This window comes from Alligator sinensis, unplaced genomic scaffold (assembly GCF_000455745.1).
Source record: "Alligator sinensis unplaced genomic scaffold, ASM45574v1 scaffold870_1, whole genome shotgun sequence".
In the NCBI taxonomy this organism is placed as follows: domain Eukaryota; kingdom Metazoa; phylum Chordata; order Crocodylia; family Alligatoridae; genus Alligator; species Alligator sinensis.
In genome coordinates this window covers 1,444,472-1,466,045 of record NW_005842326.1, presented here as the reverse complement: position 1 = coordinate 1,466,045, position 21,574 = coordinate 1,444,472, and the positions used below count along the sequence as shown (strand labels likewise).

The window sequence follows — 21,574 nt, the reverse complement described above, 5'->3', positions numbered from 1 at the left end:
ACTCTTTCAGTGGGAAGCTTTCTGAAAAATGGGATAAAAACATTCACTTGAAAAAACTAACAGGACAACCAGGGCAAGAATTTAAAAGTGGACTGTCCCAGTAAACATGAAACATAAATCACCCTATCAACAGTTGATTCCATATTACCTGACCATCACAGCTCACAGATTTTTGTACAGCATAAAGGGAAAAAAATCCCTCTGACACTGCAATGACAGAAAATTAACGACCTTCCCCTCTTAAGAGCTAGTCTCCACTGAACAGTATTGAAACACACTGGAAAAACAGTGTGAAGATCATTAACTTGACCATGGTTCAGACTCCTAATGAACAGTGAAAAAACGCATGAGTGTTTTTACACTTAAGCTATACCGTAAAAATACAGATGTTTGATAATCTAATTACCCAAGGAGAATGACAGGTTCAATACATTTCACTGATCCACTAAAACAAAAGATAAGTATAATCAACACGGGGTTTAAAAGACAAACATATCTACCTGCCATTCGTTTAGCTTCTGGACACAAATGTCATGACATCCTTCTTCAATGCTAATACCATCTTTGATTGATTGTAATGCTTTTTCTGCTTCACTGACCTAAAACATGAAAGTGTATATCATACTGTTCCAGGTAACTTGAAAACCTTGAAAAATTAAGCAAACTTGAAAATAAATACATTTGGGAAGAAGATATCATAACAAAAGTTACCTGTGCCCATGCCATCTTATGTTTCAACTTTTCTAGATTGTTTTGCATTTCATTCACAAAATCAATACTCTTGTATCGTTCCTTTTTTTCCAAATACTGCTCCTTAAGCGCTTGAAGAAGCTAATAAAAAGTAAAGGATTAACATTTTATGGAGCACAAGAGGCTGTAACACAATATTTAGTTTTAGAAAGGATTTTTTTGTCAAAAGCTTGAGAGGAAAAGAATCACTTTAACTGATACAGAAAAATCATTTATAGCTTACAGTATCCATTTATTTTTATAGGCTCTTCCAAGCTGTTCTTAAACGTAGGAAACAGTCCCTGTATATGGTAAATACCTCTGCTCCTTGTTTTATCTGGAGATTTGTATTTTCTTTGGTTTTCAAGATGTAAAAATAATCATCTTTCATCTGCTGTAGCTGGGTTGCCTTCATAAAGAACTAAATTGAAGGAGAGAAAGATAAATTTCTGTTTTGGCAGACTGTGTAAAATGAATTTTAAAAGTTTGGATATTTCCAAAATTAACTCAAAAAGCATCCACCTCATGTTCTAGGAAGCCTGGAGTCTTTCAAAAACATTCTAATGGATACAATCAGCTTGATCAAAAACAAAATACCCAGTAGCAAGAATAACAAAAATGTATCAGTTTCCCAAACAATAATGAGTTACCTGTCTATCCATATAAAATTTCATCTTCTCCAGCACAAGAACAGTTCTTGTGCACTTTGGAGATAATAAATCTCAGTTATCTGAATGTGACAACTTCCAAAATGCTCTTAAAATACTACTTGTAAACCTGTTTTTAAAACTCTAAATGTAAATATTTTCCACTTTATCCAGAAAACAAATATAGCACACAATCACACAGATTATACACAAACACATATGTATATTATACTTGAATGTGTGTGCGCATATACACATACACAAGCACATGCATGCACGTATCCCTCTTTTTTCTTTTGTAGGATGACCTTTAAGGACCTAACTTTTGTTTCAAAGGGTGAAAACAGATGGCTCCTTTCTGCCACTTTCATTTTTTTATGGCGGCACAAAGGCTAATCAAACAGATATCCATACCCTTGTTGTGCCACAAAAACACAAAATTTGTGTATGCGACAAAGGTGATAATAGCTTCTGCCACTTCATTGCAGCAGACATCTTAGGTTTATGGCACAAAACCATGGTTAACGTGGAGCTGCTTGTGTGCTCCAGCTGCCCCTGACAAGTACTCTCATGGCTTAAAGGACCCAATCCTATGTGCCCCAGTAATTCCTGTGCAGGATCAGATCCTTCAAGCCCCAGGAATACCTGTCCTGCTTTCCCTTCTTACAGTGATGAGCCCGGGGCAATCTGTGGCATGTATGTAAGTGGGGAAAGATGGAGTTCTCCACGTACAGACAAGACACACCTTGGAGAATTTCTGAGGTGCATCTCAAAGCAGGAAAAGCTGGGGTTTTCCACTTAGAGATGTGTCCCTGGCGATCTCCAGGGTGTGTCTAGTTGGGGAAAGCTGGGGTTCTGCGCTTAGAGACATGTCCCGGGGAATCTCCAGGGCATCTCTGTATGTAGAGAAAGCTGGGGTTCTGCAAAAATGTGCCTGTGGGAATCTCCAAGGCATGTCTCTAAATGGAGAAATCCAGAGTTCTCCACTTATGTAGATCTGCCCCAAAGACTGCCCGGGACATGCCTCTGCAAGTAGGAAACCCCAGTTTTCCCCATTTACAAAGACAGAATCTCCAAGGCACTGTAAGCAAGGAACATGGCATTCACTGTCGCTCAGGACTGAGCCCCTGCCCGATGTGGGATAATGGGTGATGTGTCTTGCCCAGTGAAGTGGGACAGCTGTGGCAGGACACATCTAACCACAGCAGATCTGCTTCATTTGGCAATGTCTATTTATACCCAGTGTTAAAGAAAATTATTTACCAGTAATTAGTTTTTATTTAAATGAACATGATTCTGATTACCTTGTATTTGTCACCTTCATTTTTAGTTTGCAAGAACTGCTTACTCATCTCTTGGGTTAAAATACATACAGGGTTATCTACCTGTAACAACAGAATGTTTTTAGTTTGAAATTACTATAAATAAATATTGAGTATTTCTGAAAGTTAGCACATTCACAGAAATGGAAAATCAAATTGCCATTTTTCCTCTACTTTCTTCTATCAAAGGGACTCAGCCATGATCTGAAGGCATAGGCCACAAACTAAGCTAAAACAACCCAGTCTTCCTGTCCCCTGAACACTAAGGACACTTACACACATACAAAGAGCCTGCTCCAACACGCTGGTTGGAGCACACCCAATTAATTAAGTCTGCTGGAGCACGTAAATTGACGCACTCTGACAGCCTCATGCGTCACATGTATCAGTGGTGCAGCACGCCTCCATGCTCAGAAAATGGTGGCGGTATGCTTTGAACTAAAAAACATTTGATGTGCTTTAATTCAAAGTCCACTGACTCCATTTCCTCAGCGCGGAGGTGCACTGTGCAGCTGATACATATGCTCCTGACATAGTGCCATGAGCTTTTAATTCGTGTGGCTCACTAATTAAAAGTGCTCGGCCTCATGTCGGAAACGCATGTAAAAATGCCCTAAGAAAATACACGCTGTGACAAGCAAGGGCACCTTACACGGGTGTTTTCAGACAAACAATTGGCTGCTAGGAAGTTACTTGTTTATTTAGAGAGTAATTTTACTTTAACTAGATCAGTGAATAGAAGTAAACATTTTTTTTCACTGTGTCTCAATCAATTGCACTCAAAAAAACTGAGACACAAGACTCAACAATTATTTTAACAAGTTGTCTTCTACGTAACCACTCAGCTTTGATTTGGACAAACTCTCTTGGGTACACCTCAACAGACTCTGAACTGGCTATGGCCGCTTCCTCCATATTACAGAAGCGGGCAATTATTTTAGATGGAGGGGCCGTTTACTGAGTTTTGGCAAGCCATCAAGGGCCGCATGACAGGCAGCCAGGGGCAGATAAATATTAATTTTCTACATTTTTCAGGGGTCCCACGAGCCGGAATGAATGGCCTGGTGGGCTGCATGCAGCCCGCGGGCCACATTTTGCTCACCCCCGCTCCATAACATGCATCAAACAGGCCTGACATCAAGTGCCACTCATAAATGTGGCACCCCCTCACAGACCGAAAGCCACATACAGAATATGTCCTATCTTCCATTGCCCTGGAAACTTCAATGCATTTGACAACCCATCTTGATCCTGGCTTAGCTATGTCCAATGTGAAATATGACTGGCACACCGTTTTTGTCATACAAAAGAAAAATCTAATATAATCGCATCTGCATATACCATATTTTCTCACATACCATCTGTCCCCAAATAAGACATATGCCCTTTGGGAAGAAGAATGCATAGAATGCAGAGAATCCAAGATGCACAGAATGAAGAAAAAAGATTTCCAGAGTTATGGCCACATACGACAGGGTGAGAGTCTAATATTCAGCTCACTCGCCCTCCTTTTTCTGCTTAGGTAAGAGGTACATTTTTAATTCCTTCAGAAATGAATTGTCAGCAGCTCTTGGCTGCCTAGTTAAAAATTGAGCACTAACTTCTGCTGAAGACTGGATTCCATGGGCAGATCCAGGATTTTAAAAAGAGCTAAAAACAGTCTGCAGGGCTGTGAAACAGAAGAGATACCAGGAGTATCTAAACTATAAATTCTTTGGTGCAATTACTAAAAAAAGGATTGGCTGATTAATGGAACTTGAAAACCATTAAAAAGGAAAGTGCGTTGTTAACACCTGTTGAGTGAAGAGCTATTAGCAAGAATCAAGTAGGTTATAATAAGTCAATAATATCCATTGATTTCCTCAGTATTGCTTCAATAGAAATGCCATTGCTGCAATTCTGGGCAGGAAAATAACTTTCCCACTTAAGATATACACCCCAATTTTGGAAGGCTATTTTGTGAGGAAAGGGTGTGCATGGTATTCAAGTAAATATGGTATATAAACTAACCAAGTTGATGATATAGAGATCTATCTGAGGCTGAAAAACATAAGCTTCAAGTTTAGAAAGAAAAGACCCAAACTAGCAAACTACAGAAGTCCAAAGCCAAGCTGGGAATTCTTAGAAGAGGATATACAACTCCCAGCTCCTAGCTCACAGGCGGTGTGCTTATGTCTGCAGCCTCCATGACAAAAATATTCTGAAGAATACAACTTGTCTTGTTTCTTTTAAAATGCATTTTAACCATTAGGTCTGTGAAGATAATCTTCCTGAAGTAAAGTGTAGCAATTATAAGTGTAAAAGAATTCATGGGAGAGGTGTGAACTGCCACTGTTTATCAAAGTTGGGCCTGCTTTTTCATTAAACTATAAAGAGAAACCATACATATTTACAAACCCTAAATTATATAAAACTCAGCCTTTTCAGCACTTACCTGTATATTAAAATGATCCAATACTGCTACAAGTTCTTCTTTCTTAGAAGAAATCAAGGTCCCTGAAAGCAAAAAAATGTTAACCCTCCCACCCTGAAAAATTCCACAGTTCATGTCCAAAATGGTAATAAGTATAAAAGTGTCCAAGCTTACTACACAACTCACTGGGCGTGTCTACACATGATGCTAAGGTGATGTAGTGTGGGCAGGTGAAAACCATGATGCTGCGGCTATGTCACTGTAGCACACTGGTCACTAACCAGTTGATCTCAGTTTGTCAGAGGCTCCATGACTGGGAGTGGCAGGACACACGTGGCTGGGCTGAACCATGTCCCCTGCCGCCCAGGTTGGGTTGGGTGAGTGGGGTCAGAATCCAGGTGACTTGTCAGGGGGGCTAGAGGGAGGCAGTAGATCCTGGGGTGTCAAAAAGTGATCTTCACCATAAAAAGGTTGGAGACCGCTGTTGTAGCGACATGCCCCTCAGTATAGTGTGTTGCTACAGTGACATTTTAATGGATAAAAATAACTGTGCGCCATGTGGACAGTGCATTATGGGCTGTTACTACACCATCATTTAATACTTCCAAAACGAAGCAGTAACAATGGTGCCATGGGGCATGGGTAGGCGTGCCCACCATTTCTAATTTCATGTAGGAATATGACAAATATTTTGAGAATACTATTTCTTGCAAATTCTTTAGACACAAATGTATAGCCTGAAAGACAATAAACTTTACTACTAAATACTGTATTTACTTGCATAATACTTGCACTCCTGAATATCCCTTCAGAAGCTTAAAAAATGAATTATATGTGAAATGCCTGCACCCAGCTGTCGGAAATAACAAATGTTAAAACTATTACTTTTATGAGATACGAGTTGTTGAAGAAAAGAATACACCTACATGTGAAATGCCTTCTACATTGTACATTAGTTCCCCTCTACATTTTGCCTAGTCTGAAAGATTGTGTAAGCTGGGGAAAAAAGGGATGGGCATTCAAACACAGTTACAACATTAATTTAGCACTGATATTTCCTCAGCCTTGTTCTAGAGTCCATACAATTGCCTCACCTTAAGTTTTTAATGACAAAATTTCAGGAAAAAAGTGTGGCAATTATATAAGAAAATATAGTTCTTAAGTACAGAAATAGCATATTATTGTTAATTTATTTAGTTGATCAAGCATTTCCCACATTCAGAGTCATCTTAAATGAACACATTCTCTTTAGTCACTGAATTTTCACTGATTTAAGGCAGGGGTGTCAAACATAAGGTGGCCAGGCTGGATTCAGCCCACAGAGCCTGGGGCTTGCAGAGAAGCCAGGGCTAGCAGGCCTGTCACCAAAAACCAGAGCATGAAGCCTCACTGGGGACATTTGTCAGCAAGGTGGCAGAAGGGAGAGTTGGGTGGACAACAACAACTGTTGTATTAATCCCCAGTATTTCCCGATGCTGCCAATTACCTCCACCACATCTGGATCCAGCCCAAAAGGAATCCCATGTTCCAGATCCATGACTTTGTCACCCTGACTCTTTCCAAACTTAAAAACAATAAAAGGGATGAAATATGTTTAAAGCTCTAAATATGTAATGTGAAATAAAGTATCACCAAACCTGATTTGCTTTTCATTTTATAACTACGACTTCCTTCTGTGCTAATATGCTGATTCACAATAATAGAGTCACCATAAACTTCTGGTTTAAAGGCTTCTGTGCCTTGGTTTCGTAATGTTATTGAAATATCTGCAGAACTTCAAACAAAAAGTGTAAGTTAATTCACTGTTAATTTTAGAGACATCCAGCAAAATAATAAAATAGATTTTCCAACAATAGATTTTCAAATCTTGTTTAGACCACAAAATTTGGCCCATGAAATTTAGTTAGATTCAGTCACTACAGTGGTATTTCTGTTTTTTCCAGAGAAGCTCACAACTATAAACAAAGCTTTATACATAGTTCAAAACTGAAATGCATTGAAAGAACTGTTTGCACCAAGTAGAAATCTAAATGTATTAGACATATAAGCCCCTGGAACCCAAACTTTGATACAGCATGTTATATGTAAATGGCCCCAATTTATGGTGTTGTCCATCCACATGATCCTCCCCTAACACATGAACAAAACATTTCACTTACGACTCTCCATCTTTCACAAATGCTTTCAGGGAGGATCCCCTGTTAGTTGTGGTAGCTTTCCCACCAAGGCCAACAATAAGAGCTGTTAATACAGCACTCTTCCCACCTGTGAAAGGAAGCACATAAATATTTTATAAATCAATACTGTAATTTAACTGGATTAAAAATACAAGTTACATTTCAACCCAAACCTTACATATTTAAACTAGACTGGCAAAACTGAAATTACTGTTTAAGAATAAACTTCGTTAAACTACGATACCAACCTTTCCAATATTCTCTTAATAACCTTTTTTTTTTTTTTACTAAAAAATAGAATAAAATAAAAAACTGAGCTTGACATATTTAAATTAAAATTATGTGGAAAATTCTCAATTTTGACCCTGCAACATCAAATCGGGGTTTTTCCAAATTAGGAAAAAAAGACTGGAAAATTGATTTCCCCTCCCCCCGCCTAGCCACCTAAAACAATCATCTATAAACCACCAAACCAGGAAGAAGTGGTGGAGGAGCCTTTCTTCAAACATGTGGCAGAAGTTACCTGATCACAGGTCCTGGTTCTCATCACCCTGACATCTGCTGGGAGTGCAATGCAGCAGTGCACAGGCAATCCAAGAAGTTTTTGGAGAGTGTTTCGGAAAACTTCCTGGTGCAAGTGTTGGACAGGCCAACTAGGGGTTATGCCCTTCTTGATCTGCTGCTCAGAAACAGGGATGGGTTGCTGGGGATGGTGATTGGGAGAGGTCCCAGATAATTGGAAAAGGGAAAATATAGTGGCCATCTTTAAGAAAGGGAAGAAAGAGAATCTGGAGAACTACAGACTGCTGAGCCTCATCTCAGTCCCTGCAAAAATCATGGAGCAGGTCCTTAAGGAACCCATTTCTAAGCACTTGGAGCAAGGGGTGGTGTTTAGGAACAGTCAGCAGGGATTTATCAGGGGCAAGTCACGCCTGACCAACCTGATTGCCTTCTATGACCAGGTGACTGGCTCTGTCCATGTGGTATATGGTGAATATGGATGTGGCAGTGGACGTATATAGTGAACCCTTTGCAGGACACTCTTTTGAACTGGAACTGGTGTTTGGGCTGTTGGCAGTGGTGTGTGGGCTCTGGGCTGTTGCAGGGGGGAGAGCAGAGGGAAGGGGTGCTGACCGGCTTGGTGACTGGCTGGTTGACCCAGAACTGACCCCAGAACTGCCTATGTGGCCCATGGGCAAAAATAATTGCCTGCCCTTAGACTATGGTGTGTTCTCTGGACTGTCAGGTGGATAGAAAACTGGCTAGATCATCAGCCACAAAGGGCAGTAATCAATGGGTTGATGTTTGTGGCTGATGATCCAACCAGTTCTCTATGCACCTGACAGTCCATTGATCCAACTCATACTTCCCTAGCTGGCTTGTGAGAATATTTTTGGAGACTATATCAAAAGCCTTGCTAAAGCCAAGGTATATCACATCCACTGCTTTCCCTGCATCCACAGAGCCAGTCATCTCATCATAGAAGGCAATCAGGTCACAGCTCTGCCCTGGCCTCGTGATTGCAGCCTCACCTGCCTGTCCCACTCCTGAACACTGCTCCCTGCCCACCCACCATCCCACCCCACGTAGGGAGTTTTGGTGCATTGTTGCAGAGGGGTAGGGGGTGGGTGCTAACCTGGCCAGCAGCAACTCATCAAAACTCTCTATGTGGCCCCCAGGCCCAAATAATTGCCCGTTCCTGCCTTAGAGACTTCCATAATTTTGAGAGACCCCTACAACTCATACCAGTGCCTGCACATAAGGTTTGATACAGGGCATGCCAGGGACCAGGTCACAATGTACCCACATCACCTGGCGCTCCCCTCAGTATAAGAAAGGGAGGGTGACTATCTGGGAGAGTGGGTGAGGGGTTACCTCCTCCTGGTGCACTTTGGGAAAATGGGTGAGGGGCTTTGACAAGTACTGGGGGTGACTGGTAAGACAGGTGTATCAGGAGTCTGTTTTTCCAATATGGGTGGAAAGAATGAGACAGGGAGCGGGGCTTGATAATCTCACTCCCCATTCCAGCTGCCCAGTCATGTACCATGCCCACACAGGACCTACCCCCAGCAAGGGGTGCAGGGTGGATGGGCTGGAGTGCCTGGGCAGCATGGATGGGTCCAGCAGTGGCAGCCAGGAGCTGCTACCACAGGGGCTGCTGAGAAATGGAGTCTGCTATGGACCATATTTTGCCCACCACTGCTCTAAATGAAAATACTGCAAGATGGAAGCCTAACTGGTTGAAGCGTTGTGTCCAAAGAGTAAACACTGATTGTACAACATATAACTGGAAAGTAGTAGTAAGCAAGCCTCCTTTTGGGTCCTGTGCTGTCTAAGATTTTTACTAATGGCTCCGAACATGGAACTGAGTGAACATTAAGTAAATGTGCAGGTGACAGCAAGCTGAATGCAAACATTATGGAGAAGCAAGCTGATTTAGAATGTTCTTGATAAATGGAAAAATGAATCAAATGTAATTCAGCATGAACAAGAGCAAAATGTTGCACTTAAGATGGAACAATCAAGTGCCAACCAGGAAACAAATACAAATAACATGCACATTAAGGGGGAGGAGTTTGACATATTTTACAAACTTCTGTAAAAAGGTGGTTTCAGTTCCAGTAATTTTATGGTACGTTACTTAAGACAAGGTGTTGACAACTTATCATGCCCAGGCTGGACCCAGTTTGGGAAGGTCTGACCTTGCTAGGGGCAGCAAGGAGGATTGGGAGGCCAGCTGTGTTGAGTCACATGTTACTTTCCCAGGAGGCCTCCCTGCTGCTCTTTCATGCCTGTGCTTACCCTCATTGTAGAGAGGCCACGTGCAGCAAGGGAAGTGCAAGCAGCTTCACATGGCATGGAGCAGGTGCAGAGCTACACAGCCCACAGCAGTGATATGCAAAACTGTTGCTGACACCTACTTAAGACAATTATTAAATACCCAGAAAAAAGCTTTGCTTGTACTTTAAAAAATTAACATTTAAGCCTTTTTGTGATACCACTATATATAACAAGTCACTGTTTACAAATTAGAGTAAAACAAATATCACAATATCAATTCATTTTTCCAAAGTATGCCTCCATTCTAAATAAAGTAATAAAAAACTTCTGAAAATACAGGGCTAAAAGGGACCTCAGGAGGTCCAGTCCCCTGGTCAAGATAGGATCCTCCCCGTCTAACCCATGCTCAGGTGTTTGTCCAACCTGCTCTTAAAATCTTTCAAAGATGAAGCTCTCTGATCCAATGTTTACCTACTCTCATAGTGAGAAATTTCTTCCTAATATCCAACCTAAATTTCCCTTCCTGCGATTTAAGATGGTTTCTCCTTGTCCTGTCTCTTGCTTCCAGAGAGAACAGTCTATCACCATCCTCTTTACACCCAGAAATGCAACCGTATTGTTTTCAAATCCTCTAAAACAGCAAAGGTTTTGACAAACAATGTTTGGTGGTGAGGGTGGGCAAGTTGAAACTGAAGTTTTTTAAGAGGACTAAGTACTAGATTCAGAAAGGGACTCTGGAGAACTTTAGGTGCTCAAGTCCAAAACTGCAAACCCCAACTAGGCGCTAACAGTCTTAGATGGAAACCAAATTGTTTGTCAGTAAAGTGCCTACTTTCTGTTTCTACACATGACCAGAGCATGGCAGTCTTGACTCAGCACGTCTTAGGAATTATTTCCAATCACGATCTACAAACCAGGAATTCTTCTATGAGGCAGAGCTAGAAAAGCAAAGGGGAGAAATGCCCTGCTCACACCCCTGTTCCAGCTCTTTGAGCACCCAGGACATACCTGGACACCAAAACCAGCACAAAGCCGGGAGAGCCAGGGCGAGATTCTTTATCAACCCCGACTGCACAGGGATGATTCATGGGGCCAGAGACTGATTCTGGAGGCATGCGCCAGCACGAGCAGGCTTTCTGGTGGGAGGCGGGACCAGAGCCCCATACTGGCTCTACTGTTGAGCAGTGAGCTGGTTAATCAAGAGCCAGTCATTCTCCCAGCAGGGAACTCAAAGCCCAGCTGTGTGGCAGAGGCAACACAAAGAGCCATCAGGAAGCCCTAAGAAGCTGCAGGAACTGAGGTGCAGTGGTGAACAGGCGACAGAGCAAGCTGAACACCAGATGGCTGAGGAGCAGCCGAGCTGCTCACCTTTCATTACTCCTATAAGGAACGGACTCTTGGGTATATTGGGAGCCAAATCTGGTGCCTTCAGCTATGAGGCTGGGTGCAGAGAAGACTCTGAGTAATTATAAGACTGGAGGTATGAGGCAGGAGTGTAGGAGTCAGAGGAGCTCCCAAATTACCTGGCACTTAAGGCCAGCCGGTTGGTGCAGTGTTGAACAGGACTGGTGGTATTTCCTGGTACTCTTCCCCGCTTGGGGGTGGCTGTTCTCAGACAGAACATCCCTCCTGTAATTTCTCCATCAAAGTCATGGCAGGCGAGACTAAGTGTGGACAGGAAAAGCCTCCCCTGGAGGAGGGAATGAGCCAGGTCACCCGATCAAAGGCTTGGAATAACCTGGTCATCGAGACTTACTAACCTACCACAGGTGGTGACATTGACTCAGTGACATTCTGCCTATGTCCACTGAAGGGCTTCATCAAAGCTTGTCTATAAACTTAAGACAGAAATACAACTATCACCTTCATTCAAAAACATGACCTAAGAAGGAGAAGAAAGTGGTGTTGCTCATATACAAGTCCTAATGGTTGGAGCACTGAACCAGTGTAGAGTAGAGGTGCACTGATACATTGGTCCGATATCGGATTGGCACTGATATAAAGAAAATTGCTGATTATGTAAATTTTCCTCTTACTGGTGCCAATACGATATGGACTGCTGCGCACCGTTACAAATAGCTGATGTTCAGTTTTGCACATGGACTGGCGACTTAGCAAAACAACAACAGAGAGTAAGGAAATCAGATCAGAAAGACCCAGTAAAACAAGGAATCTATCTTTGGAAATAAAGGGCAAACAGGTTTGTGGTGTCTGAATCAGTGCAGAATATAGTCCAGCTGCAAATAGTGCTCAAGAAGATAAAATAAGGTGGCAACCACCTAGCAACGGTGACAATGAAAGACAATGAAAAACAGCAAGTTGTCTGCATTTCAACTGCATCTGCAGAACATCATGTGACCAACACATATGGTGACCTGAGACCTTCACCCCAGCACAGCTGGCTGATCGAGGACTCTTCTTACATCCACCCAAATTTGTTGCAGCATGCTGAGACTCATTTTAACACGTGGCATTGCTGCTCAGAGAGAGAGAGAGAGAGAGTGTGTGTGTGTGATCAATAAAGCTCAAAGAGAGAGAGAGAGTGTGATCAATAAAGCTTTGTTTGATCTTTCAATCAGACAGGGGTGCCATGGTCAATACATATAACCACCTTGGTCCACTCTAAGGGGTAGTAAATTCTATCCTAGCACCAAGAGGGAGGAGACCCAAATTGAATTCTCTTAATTATTCAAGATTCATAGGATCTGAAAGGGAAAGTAAGATTCTAATCTTACAGTTATGCATTCATCACTCATAGGAGGCTCTGGGTTCCAGGCCCTGTCACAAGAACTGTTAAAACAAAATACTGCACATGTAAACAGTCCCTGGGCAGGGGCAAGATCCCAAGACAATCCTTCCCAGGTGAGATCTGCTCAGTTGCCTAGACAGCCTTGCTTTCTTGCTCTCATTCCAGAATCTTCGATTCTGCTCAGCATCACAATGCCCAAGTCTCTTATGGAACTAGACCGTAGTCTCTTAATACTTACAAGTTAACAGTGTTTCTGACAAAGGAGAAATCTAATACTTACTTCCATTGTTTCCAACCACAAAAGAGACATTAGGTCCAAATGGAAAGGGTCCTAGCATCGAATGGCACATAAAGTTCTTTAGTTGGATACTTTCAATTATTCCAACCTCCCCTGAAGTCTACAGAGAGATAATAAAATTGCACATATGAATAATAGTAAAAAAAAAAAAAAAAAAAAAATCAGGAAAAACATATTGAAAGTGAACTTTAAAGAATGACAAGTAAAGAAGTAACATGATAACAACTTGATAGTATGTAAATAAAATCAAAGTATTTGTAAACAAAACAGAACATTTAACAGAGTACCTGATATTAAAGTTGCATGCTATGAACATTTTTAGTTCTGCAATTCCCAATCTTGCAGCTGTTCTCCAAGTCAGGGTCACAATGATAAAAAATGGCACACTCCCAGGGGGGGAGGCATGGGACAGGCATGTGCCCCTCAGAACTGTGCGCAGGTGAGGGTGGATACAGGCTGCCCACTGCCGGTTTGGGGCTCCCCACCCTGCTGCCTCCTCCCGGGGCCTCCACAGCAGAGCGGGATGGGTAGGGTCAGTGCTGCCGTTGGGAGCCACATGCCGGCCATGCCACCATGGCGAGGTGTCCCCTGCCTGCCCAGTAGGGCTCCCAGCAGCAGCAGAGCCTTCCCACCCTCTCGCACCACGTCCTGCCCACTGAGCCATGGAGGGGCGCTCCAAGCCCACAGCAGGCAGCCCACATCTGCGCCTCTCCCCTGTCCCCCATGGCGCCACTCCAGCTGTGCTGTTTATAGGGGGTAGGGAAAACACAAGCCATGTAGGAGTCAGGGGCTGTGGGTTGGGAGTGAGGCACACTGGCGGGTCTAGGGGGCTGTGGCTCAGGAGCAAGGGGCACTGTCAGGGCTGGGGGGGTGCTATGGGTCAGGAGTGAGGGGCACCGGCAGAGCCAGGGGGCTGTGGGTGGGAAGTAAGGGGCACTGACAGGGCCAGGAGGCTGTAGGTTGGGAGTGAGGGGCACCTGGGAGGGGTGGGGGACTGTGGGTTGGGAGGGACTATGCTGAGGAAATGTTTGGAAAGCACTGTTACAGCTGTCAGTATAAGCAAGTTATACTATTGTGACAGGACCTGTGCCCAGAGGCGCTGTGGTGCCACCTGGTAGACACACAGCTCCTGCTCAGGGTGCCTCCGGGTGCCTTTCCCTATTATTTTTCTTGCCATACCTTGATGTTGTTTAAAAGAGTTGGGAGGCTGCCCCAAGGACCCGCTCTGGGTCCAGTCCACTGCAAATTTACCCTCAGATAATCCAATGTGGCCCTTCCAGCCCTATTAGTACCCTAGGACACCAGGCGCCTTCAGGGTTGTTCACAACCTCCATCTGACTCCATAGCCATGGCCATACCTCACAGATGGGATCTGATATCATGTGAGAGGAGCTGCCCAGCCCCACCACAATGTTTGGCCTCCTCAGGCCTCAAAACCTTTGTTGGGGCTTCAGCCTTCCCAGCTCTGGCCCCTTTTCTCTGGCTGGGCCCCCTCAGCTTTGGTCCACTGAGCTGGACCTTGGCCTTGCACTTCCTGGGCTCTGGGGCTGTGGCCAGGCACCTTTGGTGCCTGCCACTTTAAGAGGCATAAGCAGGCTGTGCAGCAGCTGGCAGGTGCAATGCAGCCTAATGAGGTGGTCACATGTCCACGGGAGGGCTCCTGGATTGGAGTATGGGACTGAGCAGCCTCAATATAAACCCAGGCCCCCAAGGGTGAGCTGGTACTTACATTTAGGGAGCCACAGAGACAACATCACTCAGTTGGAGCTGCTGCTCCCATAATACCTGGTGGTCAAGGGCAGGAACTATGGGGATGGAGGAGGTTCCTGGTCCTGGAGAATGATGGAAAACTACACTCTGCTGGGGATGGATGGTGTGGTGAGGCTGCCTGTGCAGGGTGGTCCCCAGGAAATACCACTACAGATGCCTGCCTACTGAAAGGTGAGTATGGGGTGCTGTATTCCCTCAGCCCCCATGGCCTGGTGGGTAACCCCATAGCAGGGGCAAGCAGGGTCCAGGCATGTTGATAGATGCCTGAGTGGGCTATAGGCTGAGGTGGGGGCCCAGGTAGGTTGACAGACTCCTGAGGCTCAAGGGGCATAAGGCCCAGAAGCCCCAGTGAGGGGGCAGTGTAGTTGTCCCAGTAGGGGGATATGTGAGGGAACAGCTTAGCAGTAGGCTGTGTAGAGTAGGGTCCATATACAGGCCTGAAGGACTGCACATAGATGGTGTAGAGTAAGGTCCATGCAGGCGGGCCTGAAAAGCAGGGTCTGCGAGAGGGGCCTAAAGGACTGTGCACAGGCCAGCCTCAGTAGTTTGATAGAGCAAGCCCCCAGGAAGGGGGCAGAGTACTTACCCCAGCAAGGAAATAGTGAGAGGCCCTATTGACAGTGCATGAGTTGAGGCCCCAGTGAAGGAGGCACATGGCCCAGGTAAGTCTCCAGATGCCTGAAGCCAAGTTGAGTCTGAATATGGCCTAGCAATGGGGCCGGGGGAGTTGGGAATAATCTGGATGCCATCTGTGAGGCATGGTGTAGGAGAAGCTGGAGCTGTGTATTATGCCCTTGGCATTGGGCATTAAAGTAGGCAGCTTCCCACCTTATTAACATATTAATTATCACAAAGGCATGGCATATGAGTCATGTGGGTGGACTGCCCTACACAGGTGGATGGGTTGACATTTTTGAAAGGTCCCCAGAGAAGACCCTCCCCCCCGCCCCCACCTGTCACAGGGCCCCTTGGCTTCACACTACCTCTGTTGCCCCTGCTGGGCTCAGGCTCTGGCCCTCTCAACCTGTCACCAAATTGCATCCCTGCCCTCAATGGAGCAAAAAACCTTACATGCCCTTCATGCACCCCTGTGGCCTCCTTTCCATCCCCGCCAGTCACACCTGATCCTCTAGTTCTAACTAGAACAAAAAGGCAAGCAATGCTTCGAAATAAAGCCTCCCCTACTGAGGGGAAAAATATTTGGCCAGCCCTCCTACCCTTAAGCTCTTACTTCTCTACTCTCAGGGTATCTAGGTCCCTGCCAGGGTAACCCCTGCAGCCCCTCTCCTGGAAGCTGTTCTCTGCAATGCACTAGGCTTGACTGACTGGCCCCCTTGGATCAGATGACTCCCTAGTCAGGCACAGGGGTTTCTCTTTGCATCCAATGGGCAGCCTGCCTCTTGCTCCTGCAGCTTATAAAGGCTGCAAGCAGTGGGGCTCCTCTGGCTGCCTGGGACTCTGCCCTATTCATCTTGCTTATTGTTGTGCACCCAGCCCCATCTCATCTGCCTGCCTAGCTACACAACCAGGCTAGCTGCTTGTCTTTTTTTTCTTTTTTTTTAATTAGCATGGGCCTTTGGCTCCCTGTTGTAACGATGTAATACACAACCCAAATGTAGTAAACGATAAGAATGAGAACCTTCTTCATTATATTCAGAATTTCTACTTGCATCAATAATGTATGCAACTATTTTAATGCTGCCACTTGAATAGTTAGAAGCATGCCTTTCCAGTTGGTCATTTTTCTTTCCAATATCATGCCCCATTCTTTGCACCACTAAGCCACAACATAAGTTACCTGATTTAGTTTTGGATTATTACCCAAGTATTTACTTCCTTAATTGCGCTGACTGTACTTGGCTTCTTTAGTAGCAACCGATGAGTGGCTGACCATAAAATGTATGGTAGCATACCAGTGATATTGTAGCCAGGATGGTCCAAAAATTATGCAAGAAGCAACTATTTTTAGGGTGATATCTTTTATTGGACCAATTTATGTAGCTGGCACATGGTTTTGAATGCATGAAATCTTTGCCAAGCTTTAAACAAAGAATGGTATCCATGTTTGTGTTTACAATATTTAAAAATGTATTAAATTCAAAATTGACTTTAAAGCAGGCCATTTAGAACATAGAGAATGATTAAAATTTATCATTATTATGACTAAAAGCTCCCTGAAAAACTGTTCCAGGAGAATATTCTTCAAAAAGGTAGCTATAAATAATTGCTCCTGTAGAAGACCTTCATTTCCATATTGCTGTTTCAGCAGCCTCCATATACACTTGTCTTATTTTTCACCAGAAATGCCTAGCTAAATAAAAAAAATTTTTTTTTTTCTTTTTGTTAAAAGCCTCCTTTCTTTCTTCTTTCTTTCTTTTTAAGGAAACACTGACGTTTACAGCTCACCAACTCTGAACAGGAACTGCTGCCAGACCGCAAATGTGAACGTGTTACTTCATCAGGCTCATGACCAGACTCATCTGTGTTTTCTTGTCTTGCCCTTTTGTGGCGTCTAGTTTTTGAAATGCTCTCCTCTCTTCTCTTAGCCATACGTACTGGAAAATAGTAATAAAAACTCAAGTTTTTTTTTTTTTAATCAGCTGATTTAAAATATCGGACAATAATAATACACTTGTGACTATCAGTTAAAAAATATGAATGATGACAAGCTGTGAAAAAACCTCTTGTGATAGTAAATGGGGAAAAGTTCTCTCTCAGGCATCTTAAATAATGTTAGATAATTACAGAATGACCAAAAAGCTGACATGCTCGAAATTGATACAGCATGGGTACAGATTTTTTTTTTTTTTTTTTTTTTTTTTTTTTTTTAAAAGCCCATAAACTTAGATAACTAGAAAGAAAATTTCACTCAAAAGTATTTCAGATAAATCCTGCTGGAACTAAAACCCAGAAGTTCCTCATTGGAGTGTTCTTGGTTCTTGCTTCTCCCTGCAGGGTAAGGCTGATTGCCCCACTTGGGATAAGGAAGTTTGACCAGGGTCAGACTGGTATGGATGACTGAGGGGTTGCCTTCCTCTGTAGCAGGGGCATGGCCCTCTTCCATGGATCTCTCAAGTGCATTTTTCAAAACATTTTAGTGGCAGGATACTGACCGCTCTTGCTCCCCTACTTTACCTGTGGCAGGTAAGGGTGCTTTTTCATGTTTTCGGGCAAGATGCCTTGTAACTGTGCAATAAATTTGACTGTGTAGTTTGAGGAATAGGTTAGATGAGCACTTGTAAGGGATGTTCCTCTCTTGGGCAAGGAGTTGGACTAGATGACCTCCAAAGGTCCCTTCTAGCCCTGCTTTTCTATGATTCTTTCAAGTAACTATTGAACTTAATTTGCTCTCACTTAAGCTACAGGAATCTCAATGAGTGTTTTAAGGTCAGACTTGTAATTACCAAGCATATCTGACACTAGAACGTATATATAACTAGCTCTTCGCTTAGGAAGTTTTTGTAGAGTGAAAAGCCTCATGTTTTATTACTTAATCCTGTTATTGCAACACAAAGCACAATAAAATAAAATGATTACAAATACTTTGTTGATCTTTTCTTTACACACAGAACACGAAGCTTATCCTTCTTAATTTCTTGTAACACATCTGTAAAATTAACGTCTTAACTAAAGCACAGTCCTTTGAATCATTCTGGCTCTTGAGACATGGAAAGAAAAAAAAAAAAAAAAAAATCAGCACTTCACTCTAAACTTGGTGCACTCCTGGGCCAAGCCCAGCACATGCCCTGAAGAGGCAGTGTGTTAGGTGCACCTGGCTTTCCCAATGTTTGTAGAGACTGGGTGCTTTGGTGACTTTTTTTTTTTTTTTTTGGGGGGGGGTTATGCTCTCATCTAATAAATAATGCTGATTCAAGCAGCTAAAAGTACCAAAAAGCCTCACTGAAGTGCCCAATCTATAGAGGTACTGCAGGTCAAAGTGTAACATGCTGCTGCTTCCAATTAGAGTGTTTCCCCTGCCTTGCGTCTGTCAGTGCCCTGTGCCCATTAAAGACTTTTATGGCTATCAGATTTGGCCTCTCATGTTCATACTACATTGAACATGAGGATCAGAGTAACAGAAATTAGATAAAATTCACAGGTACAAAATGAAAGGCCATGCTTGGATAGACCAAGAAGAAGAATTACTGTTTCAAGCTAAGTGCTGTTTAGTTGGAAACAACGCGGGAATAAAAGATCTAGACCCATTAGAGGCAATGGGTTTTTTGTGATTTTTATTTATTTATTTTATTTAAGTTATTGGACCAGCTACATAGATGGCAGACAGAAAGCATATGGGCACAAAGCACCCTTCAGGGCTAGCAAGGCAGTTTGGGCAGATGCAATATCTTTTATTATACCAGTTAAATAGTTGGAAAAAAGACTTTTAGCAACTTTTTGAGCACAAATGCCCTTCATTCAAACCACAAACATTGGGAGACATTTCTTCAGGGCTGCCACCTACTGAAGCTGCTGCCTCCCTGAATCAGCCTCTCTAACTCTCCATCCCACAATGCTACATCCCAGAAAAACAAAGGCCTGGGTCCATAACGATATTTATTGTAACGAACTGCACGGATCAGGGCCGTGCGCCCGCGGCCAGCAGGCACGTACCAGTTGCGGCGTTGCCAGCTCTCATGATTTTTGGCGTTGCTCTTAAAGTCTCTAATCTACACCATAAGTTCCCAAGCCATGGTCCGCGAACCACCTCCGTGCCGCGAGCTCCATTCCCGCAGCCTGCAGAAATGTGGCGAAACAACCGAGACTGTCTGTCTGTGTAAGGTAAGACCCACCCCAATATTAAAACACGAGCGATGCACTTTGATTTGTCAAACAACAGCAAAAAAAGTGTAGTGAGCGGTCTGCCAAGACCCTCAGCAATTTTCAAGTGGGGAAAAAAACCCCCAAAAAGTTTGAAAGCCACTGACTTAAATATAAACATTCAATCATCTCTCAAATTAAGCAACAGAAATAGCTAAATATATAATATCTATCTTATTTAAAGATAAATATCGATTTGAAAAAAAAGAGCTGAGTTTTTCACTTCCCCCAAGCCTAGACGACTTTAAGTACAACGCCCACCCGCAAAAAACCAAGACTCGGGCCCAGTTGCGGGGGACAGCGCAGCGCAGCAGCGCCACGGCGGTATTTACGGCGCAATTTGCGCTCTCCATTGTAGGTCTGGTGAGTGCCTCAGCGCCAGCTCCTGCCTGGCAGGACACTCCGGTCTCGCGGCGCGGCTAGGGCACGGCCCGGCTGTCCCGCACCCTTCCCCGCACGGCCCCGCAGCAGCCGCCCTGAGCCGCACTTACCTCCTGGCCGAGAACGCGCGCGCCGCCGCCGCCCGTTGCGGTTCGAACGATCCCGCCCAAGCAACAGAACCCGGAAGTCGATCCCGGGGGCAGGGGGAGGAAGAGGGTGGTGCGCGACGCCTTCTCCTCTGCGCATGCGCGGTGCCGCGCGCCACCCGGCTGCGACGGGTACAGCGAGGCGCCATATTTGAACGCGGAGCTAGGCTCCCTGCAGCGTGTGGGTTTGTGTCGCTGCCGGATCGCGCTGAGGTGAGCGCGCGGGGCGAGGGTGGCGGTTCCGGTCTCGGGGCGCTCGGGTCAGACCTTCATCCGTGCAGTCAGCCACATGGGCTCACGATGCAGAATGGTTTGTGCGGCAGCCTGTGCAAAGCCCAGCCCGAGCCGCCTGTCCTACCTAGCGCGGCTGCCTCCACGTGAAGAAGCAGGGCTTGGCTTGGCCTGGCCCACCCAGTTCTCAGTGGCTCCCTGGCGGTCTCCATGCCCCCTCCCCCCCCATCCTCCGTTCATGCCCTGAACCAAGGGTGGATACCCTCTTTTCACCTAAAATAACCCAGAATTTTGTACTCGGTCAATTATAGATGAGTAACATAGCTACATTGATGTATTTCTATTGGAAGTAGCAATCATATTGGTTCGGAAGGATTTTTTTGGAGGTGATTTTGCTGGACATTTTGAAGGGCTATTGGCTGAAGTCTTCTCAGGAGTTTTGGCTGCGGGTTTTCCTGGAGTCTCATCTGCTTTCTTAAAGGAAGTGTCCAAGGAGGTTTGGACAGACGTTCTCCAGGGAGATGAGCGAGGCAGTGAACTTGTTCGCTGGTGTCGTGTCGGATCAAGCTTCGTAAAGTCGAAACGGGGTGTCAATTTATAAACATTGTAAGTGCCGTTTGTTGCAACTCAAAACTTCTTAAGTGGAGGACTGCCAGTATTTGCGTGTTTTTTCAGATGAAGGTCAGCAAATACAATGATTTTGAGCTTCCAATATGATCATTTCATACTTAAGAGCTGGCAGCACTGGTACGTGTGCACATGCGTGTACGCGGGAAGATCTAGGATTTGGTCAAGGGGGTGTGGCAGGCAGAGCTGGGGCAGCCCATAGGAAGCGGCACCTGTTTTTCCCCAGTTAAAAAAAGGAACTTGAAGCTTTCCGAGTGGGCTTGGCCAGGGGTACTCAACCTCTGCCCTAGTCTGGCCGGTCGGTAGAGCCAGGACATCCAACTTGTGGGGGTCCCTCACAGGTCAGGGAACTTGGCACTAGGAAGTGATGGAAGCTCCAGGTGGCCGGATCCAGCCTCACTGAACAGGCCATTGCCTGCACGGCAGGATCAGGGCCCGGACCTACCCCCCACATGGCCAGATCAGAGCCGAAATGCTCCCATCTC

The 21,574-nt window shown here is 44.5% G+C and overlaps 2 protein-coding genes across 6 annotated transcripts in view; one reads left to right on the top strand and one right to left on the bottom strand.

The window, feature by feature from the left end:
• The window catches only part of LOC102374830 (structural maintenance of chromosomes protein 6-like), a 65,691-nt gene extending 45,378 nt beyond the window's left edge, over positions 1-20,313 (bottom strand). For 2 of the 4 annotated variants that reach the window (XR_003095221.1, XM_025210008.1), the window contains exons 1-11: positions 20,196-20,313; positions 19,498-19,620; positions 17,293-17,441; positions 13,099-13,216; positions 7,271-7,376; positions 6,749-6,885; positions 5,133-5,194; positions 2,681-2,761; positions 1,049-1,150; positions 712-831; positions 501-599 (exon numbers count right to left, since the gene is read on the bottom strand). Coding sequence is in view for 3 of the 4 variants with exons in the window: in XM_025210008.1 (XP_025065793.1) it covers positions 501-599; positions 712-831; positions 1,049-1,150; positions 2,681-2,761; positions 5,133-5,194; positions 6,749-6,885; positions 7,271-7,376; positions 13,099-13,216; positions 17,293-17,441; positions 19,498-19,522 (999 nt within the window). In the remaining variant the exon portion in view is untranslated. Of the gene's footprint in view, positions 1-500; positions 600-711; positions 832-1,048; positions 1,151-2,680; positions 2,762-5,132; positions 5,195-6,748; positions 6,886-7,270; positions 7,377-13,098; positions 13,217-17,292; positions 17,442-19,497; positions 19,657-20,195 lie in introns of all 4 variants that reach the window. The other 2 variants (XM_025210009.1, XM_025210010.1) reach the window with 2 other exon arrangements.
• A 44-nt stretch (positions 20,314-20,357) lies between these two features.
• The window catches only part of GEN1 (GEN1, Holliday junction 5' flap endonuclease), a 40,525-nt gene continuing 39,308 nt past the window's right edge, over positions 20,358-21,574 (top strand). Inside the window, exons 1-2 of one of the 2 annotated variants that reach the window (XM_025210011.1) lie at positions 20,413-20,444; positions 20,944-21,068. The gene's annotated coding sequence lies outside the window, so the exon portion shown is untranslated. Of the gene's footprint in view, positions 20,445-20,943; positions 21,069-21,574 lie in introns of both variants that reach the window. The other variant, XM_006028578.2, reaches the window with a different exon arrangement.